The 12325-nt window shown below is 46.4% G+C and overlaps 1 protein-coding gene across 1 annotated transcript; it reads right to left on the bottom strand.

The window, feature by feature from the left end:
• Positions 1–424: 424 nt before the first annotated feature.
• VAMP8 (vesicle associated membrane protein 8) lies at positions 425–3827 on the bottom strand. Its single transcript, XM_041755590.1, has 3 exons — positions 3661–3827; positions 2168–2326; positions 425–868 (listed from the first exon to the last, which is right to left on the bottom strand). Exons 1-3 carry the CDS (start codon positions 3661–3663, stop codon positions 725–727), a joined length of 306 nt encoding a protein of 101 aa, XP_041611524.1. The 5' UTR covers positions 3664–3827; the 3' UTR covers positions 425–724.
• Between the last annotated feature and the right edge of the window lie 8498 nt (positions 3828–12325).

Raw genomic sequence — 12325 nt, 5'->3', positions numbered from 1 at the left:
GAACTTTGCAGAACCAAAAAGAAGGAAAAGTGGCCCAGTTCCTCTAGCGCCTTGTTCTAGACTACACCAGGGCCATAGAAAAGAGATGAAAGGAGGTCCTCAGCCTGTCTTGGCTAACACTTCTAGTAGAAAAGTAATAAAGGCACATGGCAAGGCTCAAGGCCTTAGGAGTCTTGTGTACCACCCTAAAATGGTTTTGAATTTTCCATATGTAGAAACCCTCAGAAAACTCTGGTTCTTGAGACGTGTCACAATGAATGGAAAATAGAGAAGGATGGGAAGACTTTCTTCTCCAAACATACACTTTCTACCCCTCCAACAATGGGGCCTCAAATAGGAGAATCTCAGCCAGAAGCTGTCCCCAGGGAGAATAGAAATAGAAGGACCAAAGGCAAAAATGGAAGGGGACAAATTACCTCACATGTGAAGGGATACTGAAAGGTCTTTATTGCCCACCGGCCACCATCAGTGTCCTAGCCCCATGCTGGGCCTTCTGGATATCTCTCCAACCAACTCTGAGGGCCCATGAAACAGCCACAGTCCAACTCTCTCCTTCTGGGGGACCAAGGTGCCTGGGGCAGACAGTGTGGCAGAGGGGCCTCAGAGTGAGGGGCAAGAGGACGCAGCAGCACTTCCTGCAGACAAGGATGGAAGAGAGGGCCCTTCTTGGCACCTGCTATGGAGGGTTGCCCTAAGAAGAGGGCGGGGTGGGAGGAGGGGCTCCCTATGTGGGAATGGCATGGGTGGCGAAAAGCACGATGAAGAGGATGATGATAAAAACAATCACGCAGATGAGGACAATCATCTTCACGTTCTTCCACCAGAACTTCCGAGCCACCTTCTGTGATGTGGTCTTGAAGTGCTCCGACTGTTGAGGACAAGGCAGAGTGAACCAGTGCCTCTTCCCACCAGAACAAGAAGACAGAGGCCCACATGCTATACATCTAAATGTTGAAGTGAGCAGTTGAGGGAACAGACCATTACACAAAAAATGTTCTGTCCTCCTACCCTGACAAATATACCTTCATGACAATCTGATGGGCCAGACTCAAATTTAGAATTCTAAATTCTTGCCGCCCCTCCTCTCTTCTTACCCATGCACCGTCATGTACACTGAGGGGCCTTTTACATATGCTCACACCCAGAGGTGCAACACTGTCTGCACAATCCGCCCTTGGGAGAGCACACACTGGGGCGAATGGGTGCAAGCTCCAGGTGGGCACATCTCTCTGGGACTATGACTCCGTGCCCTATGGGGACCTCGGCGGCTGGAGGGCAGACCAGGGCAGTACAGACGTCAGAGGTAAGAGAAACTGCTCTTCCTCCTCAACTGGAATTATAGAAATTAACTTTCCCTGGGCCATGCTCCCCAGATTAGGCTGCGGAAAGAAACACTAAGTCCCAGGGAAACTAGACCCAAGCTTATGCACAAGACTTGGAAAGCCACAGCCAGTCTCTCCCTGTGGACAAAGAACCTTAGGCCCCAACCTTTGCTGGAGTATTTTGTTAGAGTTACTCCATCCCTGAGCAGCTGGCTTCAGCCCATGGCTGGAGAGAGAAAGGAATGAGGTCTAGCAAGATATGTGGGAGATATTATTCTAGCCTTCAGCTAGCAGAGGACCCCCTGATCAAAGAATTTCACTGCTCTTCCCAGCTTCTTTTTAAAGCAGACTCAGCAAAACTCTAGCAGTTTTCCACCCCCTGCCTAGTGACTCCTCAAGAAGGCCAAAGACCCTAGGAGGTTTTTCTGGAGCCAATATTTTTGGCTTAGGGAGGTCAGGTCCAAATGATTGTCAAGGGCAATCTTCAAAGGGAAACATCAGTTTCATGGGAGGGAAGCCTAAGAATGTGAGGGCTGACTGGGCCATCTACCTTTCTGTCTCAGAAAAGGCCTCCAAGAATCAGCCCCACCCACCCACCCACCCACCCACCCGGTCACTGGAGCCATTTCCTGGACCCCAGTACCAATTAGTGGAGTAGAGCAGAATCAAAACAGGGGGCTCACTTCTCAATTCCCAAAACAAGTGAAAAGGCAGACTTCCCTCCTATTCATTTTGCCCCCAACACCACCAATTCCCCAAGCCCCAGCAATTCTCCCTCCTTCTCTTCCTCTACTGCCCAGCTCCCAGCCGCCCTGCTCCCAACCCCTGTGGGTTCCCCATCTCACTGTGGCTTCCAGATCCTCTGTCTTGTTGCGGAGATGGTCCAGGTTTTCTCCTCGGGCCAAGATCCGCTCCACATTCTGGGTCATAATATTCTTTACTCCCTCCACCTCACTCTGCAGGTTCCGCACTCGATCATTTCCAACACCTCCACTGGCCTCCTCCTGGGCAGCAACGCAGGGGTTAATTAAGCAAAGTGGTGGAGGAACTGAGACTCAGCCTCAGAGGCCAGGGGAGGGGAAGGCCTAAGGTGGACTTTAGCTTTTTTTTAATGCTTGAACTGTTTACAAAGAATGTTTTCATGTATTACTCATGTGATCAAAAACAAATGCACTTTTAAGCCCCAGAAGGTGAGTGCTGATGCTAGACAGACTAGATCGAGTTTCTCTTCAGGTTCTCAGGGCCCCTGAGGAGGAAAAGAAACACAGACCCTAAATCCCACTCCACTGTTGCCTTGCTCCTCAGATGGGGGGCAGAGAACTGCTGAGCTGGCATCTCACAAGGGAGAAACCCACCAGCATTAACCAAAGGATCCTCATTAAAAATATCTGTGCTGGCCAGCAGAACACCCTCAGCTGGCACAACACCCCCCTCACTGCTGGACAGCAGCTGGAGAGCTGCTCCCGCCCCAGACCTCCCCAGGCCACCAGAGCTGCCTAATTGCTGTGACCCAGAGCAACAGCCACCGGGTTCCAAGGCCCTGACCAGGCCCCGTGCGGGAGAGCCATTGCACCATAAACTTCTGCTTTCCCCCAACACATTGCCCCATGTGCCGGCACCAAGCTGCCACTGCCTGCTTAAGCAGATATTAAATAAAAACAGCAGTCTGGCTGTTGAGGGAAATGGAGGGCAAGTCCTCCCTGGCTGATAAAGTTTTTGAACAGGGAGGGCAAACCATTATTAGGCTCCTCCCTCCCTGACCCACTAGACCTCCGAAACAGGCCAGGAGCGCCGGTCCAAACTAGACGGATTGTCACGGAGAACCAACTTCTGGTTCTTTTACAAACCCTTCGCCTCCTTCTCCGTGTTTAAAGAGAGGGGGCCGATTCCTTAGGCCGGGCAGAGAGACACGGATTCTTGGAGTTTCTCGACAGGGATAAAGGGAAGGGCCGACGGGGAGGGCTCCCGCCGCTGGGCTGGAATCCGCCCTGGGAACTTCGGAGGCGCTGCCCAAGGGGGGTCACCGGGCTCGGCGCCCGCGGGCCGGAGGAGGCCAGGAAGGGCCTCTCAGCGGCTCCCGGCCTGGAATTCGGGGCCTCCACCCCCACCGGAGCCCCGCTCCGGGCCAGCTCCGAGGGCAGGGGAGGGAGAAGGCGCAGGAGCAGCCGCCCGGGCAGCCAAGTTGTCAAAGGAGAGCGGCCCCCGGCTGCACCGGGCGAGCCCTCGGACTCGGCCAGCGGCCCTGCGACCCCCAGCCCCCGCCCCCAGCCCCCGCCCCCGCCCCCACCCCCCCGGCTCGCCTTTCGCTCAGCCCCTCGCGAGCTCCCAGCGCGCTCACCATGTCTCCAAGCGGCTCGGGCCTGTCGGCGGCGACACTCGCCTCGTCTGTTTCCTCCCGGGCGGCCCTCGCTTCACTTCCTGCTCGCTCCAACTTTCAGCCTGCCCCGCCCGCCGGCATCCCGAGCCGCTCCAGCCTCACCTAGCGCGGGGCGGCAGGTAGGCGGGCGCCCTCCGCAGCCCTCCCAGTCTCCTCCCGAACCTGGGCTCGGGCTTAAAGCAACAGGGCTCCGATCACCAGAGATCTTCTAACGCATCAGAACCAGAAAAAAACAAACAAACAAACAAATAAAAAAGATCAAGCAGCCCTCCTAGGTTTCCTGAGGCTGGACCTCCTGATATAGATAGGGAAGCTGGCTCCCCCACCCCCCCTTTTTTTAATGTCCTGAATATCTGACTCCAAATCTTAAAGACTGAAGTCAACTCTAAGTACACCACCAGGGGTAGTTCACATGGAAACAGAACACAGATATGAAAGTTTCTTGCTGGCAACCCCTGTTCCCATGTTCAGGGGTGGACAGAAAGTATTAAAATCCCCCAAAGTCTGGAGTGCTGTAATCCTAGGCTGTGGTGTCAGAAAGCTCCAGATTACTAGTGTGACCCTGAGTGAAATTCTTCACCTCTCTCGTTTTGGCAGGTGCTAATATGGACCTCAGAGGATGGTGGGGACGTATAACAGGATAGCGCACTCAGTGTGCCTGCCACAGTTTCTGAAAGGAAGACCTGTCCACTGTTGGGACGAGGGAATGATGGTTTACCAATCCCTTCTTCCCTTCCAGAGTTCAACATTTCCTTCAGGAGCCGCTTTGAGGGGTTGGTGAGCCTAGTCAGAAATGGTCAGAGGCCTGCCCTATGGACAAGAGAAGGGCCCCAGGCAAAGGATTTTTCCACCACCTGGTTCCAGGCCACAGAATATCTAGTCTTCCCAGATGGTATTTATCAAGACAGAACAAAAACAAGGACAGGCAAAAGAGAACAAACATTCCTGTCCCATCCCAGAAGTATTATTAGTTCTAAGAGAGAAATGTCAGTTTCTCTAACACATATTTTGTTAAAGGAAATGACAATTTCTGGACCTCTGTTTTGAGATACTTTATTCTACTTTATAATGAAATCTTATCTCCAATTAAATAAGATTATTATATTTTGCAAATCTGAAATTTGATGGACAGTACCAGCCTACTTTCACAGAGAATGTGGCTGTCTCACTTCTCATCATCCTTAGAAAATCTATAAAGAGGTCAAGTGGAGATGGGTCAGAATCCTTGATCTGTACTTATGCTGTCCATTACCATAGCCACTGACCACATGTGGCTGCTGAGCACTTAAACTGTGGCTAGTCTGAATTGAGAAGTGATGTAAGAGTACACACAGTATTTCTTTTTTTTTTTTTTTAAGATTTATCTATTTATTCATTTGAGATAGAGAGCACAGGCACACACACATCAGGAGGGGAAGGGCAGAGGCAGAAGGAGAGATAATCTCAAGCAGACTCCTCTCTGAGTATGGAACCCTACACTGGGCTCAGTCTCAAAACCCTGAGATCAGTGATCTGAGCTGAAATCAAGAGTGGGATGCTCAACCCACTGAGCCATCCAGGCACCCCAAGTATTTCAAAGACTTTTTTTTTTTTTTTAATGTACTTACTTGAGAGAAAGAGCATGAGGCAGGGGAAAGGGCAAAGGGAAGGAGAAGCCGGGAGCACAATCCAGGCTCAATCCCAGGCCCCCAGGATCATGCCCTGAGCTGAAGGCAGACACTTAACTGATATTGATAACATGTTGAAATAATGTTGTGGATTTATTGAGTTAAATTTTAAAAATTGTTAATGCTCATTTCACTTGTTTCTTTTAATTTGATGAGCAGAAAATTGAAAATTACAAATGTGGCTCAAATTATATTTCTATTATAAGACACACTGATCTATGCCTTAATATTCATGTGACCTTGGACAGACTGATGTGACATCTATAAACCTCAGTTACCTCACCATCTATGCCTGGCACTGAAACAACCCTCAGTAAATAGTGGCTATTATGATTACTATTATTAATGATTCCAGATGCTAAGTGCAGTGGTGGGTAGGGACATAGGATAGGTGCCAAGAAACAAAGGGCCAAAGTAGGATGTCTGAGGAGAGCATGAAGACATGGAGGAGGATTTCCAGAATAGAAATTAGGGTTACAGGGACGCCTGGGTGGCTCAGCGGTTGAGCGTCTGCCCTCAGCTGAGGGTGTGATCCTGGGCTCTGGAATCTAGTTCCACATTGGGCTCCCTGCAGGAAGCCTGCTTTTCCCTCTGCCTATTTTTCTGCCTCTCTCTCTGCATTTCTCATGGATAAATAAATAACATCTTGAAAAGAAAAAAAGAAAGAAAGAAATCAGGGTTACAGGATTTGAGGAGTGACCAGGCTCTAGCATGCTGCTGGCAGCTTTGGACATACATTGGTGTCCCTGGGGGAGCTGACCCTTGGCCTAGGCCCAGAAACCATTGGGGAGATTTTCCAGCACCCACAGTTGGGACTGCAGCGTGCTCCCCCTCCTCTTCACCATGCAGAGCCCCTGCAGTCTTGGCCTCTCCTGTAGGAACATCACAATTCTATCCTTTGTCAAAAGACCACCTTGATAATGCCCTCAGAAGATGAGACATTCAGTAAGGTACCAAACAATGCACTGTGAACAGAAATGGTACTATGGGGACGGGGGGTGGTGCATGGCTGGCTCAGTTAGAAGAGCATGTAACTCTTGATCTTGGTGTGGTGAATTCAAGCCATGTTTGGCCTAGAACTTACTTTAAAAAAAAGAAAGAGGGGATCCCTGAGTGGCTCAGTGGTTTAGCATCTGCCTTTGGCCCAGAGCGTGATCCTGGAGTCTCGGGATCGAGTCCTGCGTCAGGCTCCCAGTATGGAGCCTGCTCTGCTTCTCCCTCATGTGTCTCTGCCTCTCTCTCTCTCTATGTCTATCATAAACCAATCAATCAATCAATCTGAAAGAAAGAAAGAAAAAGAAAGAAAGAAAGAAAGAAAGAAAGAAAGGAAGGAAGGAAGGAAGGAAGAAAGAAAGAAATGGTACTATGGGCAGGGTACGAGAAGAGAAATAAGTCATCGATTCCTTTGCAGTCAAGGAAGGCTCTATCCCAGGAGAAATGTAGTAGCAGTCACTTTGCAAAGAAAAATGCTAGATAATAAGAGTTGTACTAAAGAAGCAATCATGATGTGATGAAGAGTGTTCTCAGTGCCTGTGTGATCAGAAGATTTGGGTATCAGCTCCACTATTCCCTGGCTATATAGACTTGGGCAGGCCACTTCCCTCTAGGAGCTCCAGTATTCTCATCTGCAAAATGGGAAGAAGAATGAAAGCTGCTTTGCAGGGTTATTATTAGGGTTAAATAATACAGATATATATATTTCTATATTCCTGCTAAAGCACTTTACAAGTGAAAAAAGAGACTGATAGAGAAAATAAGATTAGACAATAGTGGAAGAGGAATATTAACAGCCTGCAAAGCAACCAGGCAAACTTGAGAGTGCACTGACCTCGATGCTAGTCTTCTTATTTATGGCATAAGTGGGGAGTTTGCTTCTATAGCTCTCTGGGGAAAGGCTGGAAAACAAGGAAAAGGAGCATTCAGGAGGCACACCTGGAATTGGTCCCTGAAGGATCAGAAAGCTCTCACCACTGCCAAGGCCTCTTTTGCCTCCAAACCCCTTTATTAACTGTTATACTGCTGGTTATCCCATCGGGGACAGTCACACTCCACCCCCCCACCCCCAATCATTCCCAATGTCTCCTTCTCTTTCTGACTGTGCTTTTAGAACCAGAAGCTTCCACCTGTGACCATCTTCACTTTAGACTCTGCACTCTCCCAGAGCAACAGTCTTCTATGAGGCTGATTTTGCCCTCCAAGGGACATTTGACAACAGAGATATTTTCGGTTACCACAACTTGCCGGGGGGGGGGGGGTGTGCTCCTGGAATCCAGTAGGTAGAAGCCGAGGATGCTAAGTTTCCTACGTGCAAAAGACAGCCCTCTCACAACAAAGTATTATACAGACCAAATGTTAATAATGCTGAGGTTGAAACCCTGATCTCCCTAGGGAAGTGCAACGCTTTATGGTTTCAGCAGCCATTTATGGGTGATCCCCAAATCTGTATCTCCAGCCCTGACCTTGTTCTCAATTGCCATCGCTGCCTCTCCAGTGCCCTCTCCACAGGCACCTCCAACAGCCAAACCAAACCCTTTATGTTTTCCCCATGTTCCTCCTGCAGGGTGGTACTCCCATTCTACCAGTCTACCAGGGATAAGCTAGCTTATCCCTAAACACATTTTATCTATTTTTTAAGATTTTATTTATTTATTCATGAGAGACACACACACAGAGGGAGAGACAGAGGCAGAAGGAGAAGCAGGCTCCATGCAGAGAGCCCAATGCGGGACTCGATCCCGGGACTCCAGGACCACACCCTGGGCTGAAGGGAGGTGCCAAATTGCTGAGCCACCCAGGGATCCCACATTTTATCTTTTATAGAATCCATAATATACTTTGCCATTTGTGGCATACACATTTGACACCTCCGAGACTCTAACTTTTGTGAAGTCGGAGGCTATGTCTTTATTTTGGTACCCCTTGTTGAAAATAACATACATCATGCAAGAGTAGTCACTCAGTAAATGTTTCAGGTATTGAACCAAAAGATCTGACAGAGAGCTTCTTTTTTTGCAGTGCAGGTAAAAATACAATTTTTATTAGAAAAGACCCATGCATTGGGGCATGGGACACCTGAGTGGTTTGATTGGTTGAGTTGTGGCTGTCTTTGGCTCAGGTCATAATCTCAGGGTCCTGGTATAGAGCCCCACATCGGGCTCCACACTCAGTGGGGAATCTGCTTATCCCTCCCCCTCTGGCCCTCACCCCCTGCCCCCAACATGCACTCTCTTTCTCTCAAATAAATAAATAAATAAAATATTTTTAAAAAGAAGGAGGAGAAGAAGAAGAAAAGAAGAAGAAGAAGAAGAAGAAGAAGAAGAAGAAGAAGAAGAAGAAGAAGAAGAAGAAGAAGAAGAAGGAGGAGGAGGAGGAGGAGGAGGAGGAAGAGGAGGAGGAGGAGGAGGAAGAGGAGGAGGAGGAGGAGGAGGAGGAGGAGAAGAAGAAGAAGAAGAAGAAGAAGAGCCCATGAAGAAATCTCTTTCCTAAATTTTGGACCATTTTATGAATAAATGAATACTAAATGGCATGAGTCTGTATACTGATCCTGAAAGGATAAACTGGATCCAACAAAAAACAAGTCATGGGGTAGAGAGGTACTGAGTTATCACAGCTGTACTTCTCTTACCCAGAATGCTCTCTGGTCACCCAAGAACATACTAAAAACTTTTGAATTCCTTCTCTCCTCTTAAAATGATATTCATCCTTCAAAGCCCAGCTCCAAGTTTTCAGAAAACTTTCCTGAGTTCTCTAGTCGTGATTCATTTCCTCCGCAGTACTCCCGCAGCACTTTGAACCTCATGTAATACTTAGGATTTTGTATATTCTATTGTCATTATTCTATTATTTCTTTTATTTCCTTATCCTTTAACTCCTATAGGACAAAGGCCACAGCTTAATAATCTGTTTCTTTCTCTGTAACTAGTCCAGTTCTTGGCACATAACAGAATATAAATGCTGAGTTTGATGGAACCATCTAATTTTGAATGGTCTTCGAAGAGCTAGCCCAGGGGATCCCTGGGTGGCGCAGCGGTTTGGCGCCTGCCTTTGGCCCAGGGCGCGATCCTGGAGACCCGGGATCGAATCCCACGTCGGGCTCCCGGTGCATGGAGCCTGCTTCTCCCTCTGCCTGTGTCTCTGCCTCTCTCTCTCTCTCTCTCTCTCTCTCTCTCTCTGTGACTATCATAAATAAATAAAAAAAAAAAAAAAAAAAAAGAAGAGCTATCCCAGACTTTCTGACCCACACTGAATTCATTTGAACTGGGGTTTTACAGTAGATCAAGAGATTCATCCCCTAAATAGATCTATGGCTTCCAAGGTGACTTGTCTTGTTAGGATGACCTGGAAGTGGGCCAGACCCTCGCCAGCAGGAACACTGTTAGCCCCATGATTCTACCTGCCAAACGCATCTGTCCCTAGTAATCTCTACTTTTACATATACTCCAGATGTTCCTTTCCTTTAGGATAGTGGTTCTCAACACATGGTCCAAGAACCCCTGGACTCTTCAAAGACAAAACTACTTCTATATTAATACTGATACGTTATTTGTCCTTTTAACTATGTTGCCATTTGTGCTGATGATACAAAAGCAATTGGGAGTTATGAAACTGTTGGTAACTTAGCAGGAAAGAGCCAGTGGCACCAAATTGTAGTAGTATTCAATACATTTATTCCCCCTTGCACAGTTGCATTTTCAAAAAATGCCATTTTCAATGTCTCTAATGAAGCAGTATGAATTATTAATTTTATTAATTCTTGACACTGGAGTATACATCCTTAACTATTTTGTGTGAAGAAATGTGAAATACACAACACTTTGCATACCCAAGTATGATGGCTGTCTCACAGTTGTTCCTAGAAAAAGCACTTGTGAGCTGTGAGCTGAAGTAATGTTTTTAAATTAACAGAACTTTTTTTTTTTTTTAGTAGCATAGACAGTTCCCACACACCCCTTAGCACTCTCCCATTTTTCTCTCATTAGTAACATCTTGCACTAGTATGGTATATTTGCTTTACAATTGATGAGCTAATATTGATACATGATTATTAAGAGAATCCATAGTTTATGTTAGGGTTCACATTCCATGGGTTTTGGCAAATGTATGCCCCATGATACCATTACACTATCATACAGAATAGTTTCAGTTCTCTAAAAATCCCCTGTGCTCCACCTGTTCATTCCTCCCTCCTTTACCCCAGTTCCTGGCAACCACTGATCTTTTGCATTAAAACCAGTTTTGCCGTTTCCAGCATATCAGTTTGGATTATACGTACAGTATGTAACCTTTCCAGATTGGTTTCTTTCACTTAGGGATTTGAATTTAAGGGTCCGCCTCATCCTTTTGTGTTTTGATAGCTCATTTCATTTTACCACTGAATATTCCACTGTATGAATTTGCTGGTTTGTTTATCCATTCACCGATTGAAGGACATCTTGGTTGCTTCTGAGCTTGGGCAATTATGAATAATGCTGCTATGCATTTGTGTACAGCTTTTGTGTGGGCATAATTTTTCAAATCATTTGGGTAAATAGAAGGAGCACAATTGCTGGATCATATGGTAAAAGCATGTTTACTTTTATAAGAAACTGCCAAACTTTTTTCCAAAGTGGTTGTACCATTTTGTATTCCTACCAACAATGAAGTGAAGTTCCTGTTGCTCCACATCTTCACCAGCATTTGTTATCGGTGATGCTTTGGATTGCAACCATTTTAATGATTATCTCACTGTTGTTTTAATTTGCAATTCCCTAATAAAAGACGTTGAGTACCTTTGTTGTTTTTTCTTTTTTTTAAAAAAATGAAACATCATTTTACTTGTGGATATTAGATAAACTATGGTTATTCAAATTGGCACATTTGGCAGATATTTTTTCAAAAAATGAAAGGCGTTTCCTTCAGGGAAAACAATAGACAGTATTTGTCGCCAATGATAAAATTTGAGCTTTCAAATAAAATTTTGAATTTTGGAAAACCTGTATTTGCCACTGTGAACCTGGCAGCTTCCTAACACAGTTAAGAGACTCTGCATTTGGCAGCCCGGGTGGCTCAGCGGTTTAGTGCCGCCTTCAGCCCAGGGCGTGATCCTGGGGACCCGGGCCCATGTCAGGCTCTCTGCATGGAGCCTGCTTCTCCCTCTGCCTGTCTGTGCCTCTCTCTGTGTGTGTTTCTCATGAATAAATAAATAAATAAAAATCTTTAATAAATTAAGAAAAAGAGAGAGCGACTCCACATTTGGAAGAGCAGCGTAACTCAGTGAACCAATGTTTTCCAAATAACAATTGTATGATTTTGTAAAAGGTTCATTCAAAGTGCAAGATATACCAATGATTTTAATGTGACAGAGCATAAGGTTCATTGATATGGTTTCAGATTCCATATCCAACTAAAAAACTACCACTTTTTATAAAGTTTAGGTGTGGTATCAGAGGATACCCACAATTACCTAAAAAGGTCATTAAAATACCTTTCCTTTTTTCAAATAAGTATCTGTGAGGCCAGATTTCCTTCATGTACTTTAATGAACACCAGATCAAATGCAGAAGCAGATATGAGAATCCAGCTATTCCAATTAAGCCAGACATTAGCTTGCTATTTATTTATTTATTTATTTATTTATTTATTTATTTATTTATTTATTTATTTATGATAGTCACAGAGAGAGAGAGAGAGGCAGAGACACAGGCGGAGGGAGAAGCAGGCTCCATGCACCGGGAGCCTGATGTGGGATTCGATCCCGGGTCTCCAGGATCGCGCCCTGGGCCAAAGGCAGGCGCCAAACCGCTGCGCCACCCAGGGATCCCAGACATTAGCTTTTTAGAAAAGATTTTATTTATTTATTTATTTGAGAGAGAGTACAAGCAGGAAGAGCAGCAGAGAGAGAGGGAGAAGCAGGCTCTCCGCTGAGTAGGGAGCCAGATGAAAGGCTTGATCCCAGGACCCCAGTATCATGACCTGAGTAG

The sequence above is a fragment of the Vulpes lagopus genome, chromosome 5 (assembly GCF_018345385.1).
Source record: "Vulpes lagopus strain Blue_001 chromosome 5, ASM1834538v1, whole genome shotgun sequence".
Classification (NCBI taxonomy): domain Eukaryota; kingdom Metazoa; phylum Chordata; class Mammalia; order Carnivora; family Canidae; genus Vulpes; species Vulpes lagopus.
The sequence above is the reverse complement of the archived record's forward strand: the minus strand, read 5'-3'. Positions and strand labels throughout refer to the sequence as shown.

Bases quoted from the DNA above. Each gene is read 5' to 3' on its own strand.
- VAMP8 (XM_041755590.1), bottom strand. The intron at 869-2,167 runs GTGAGATGGGGA...TGTCCTCAACAG, and splicing joins CAGAGGATCTGGAAGCCACA to TCGGAGCACTTCAAGACCAC.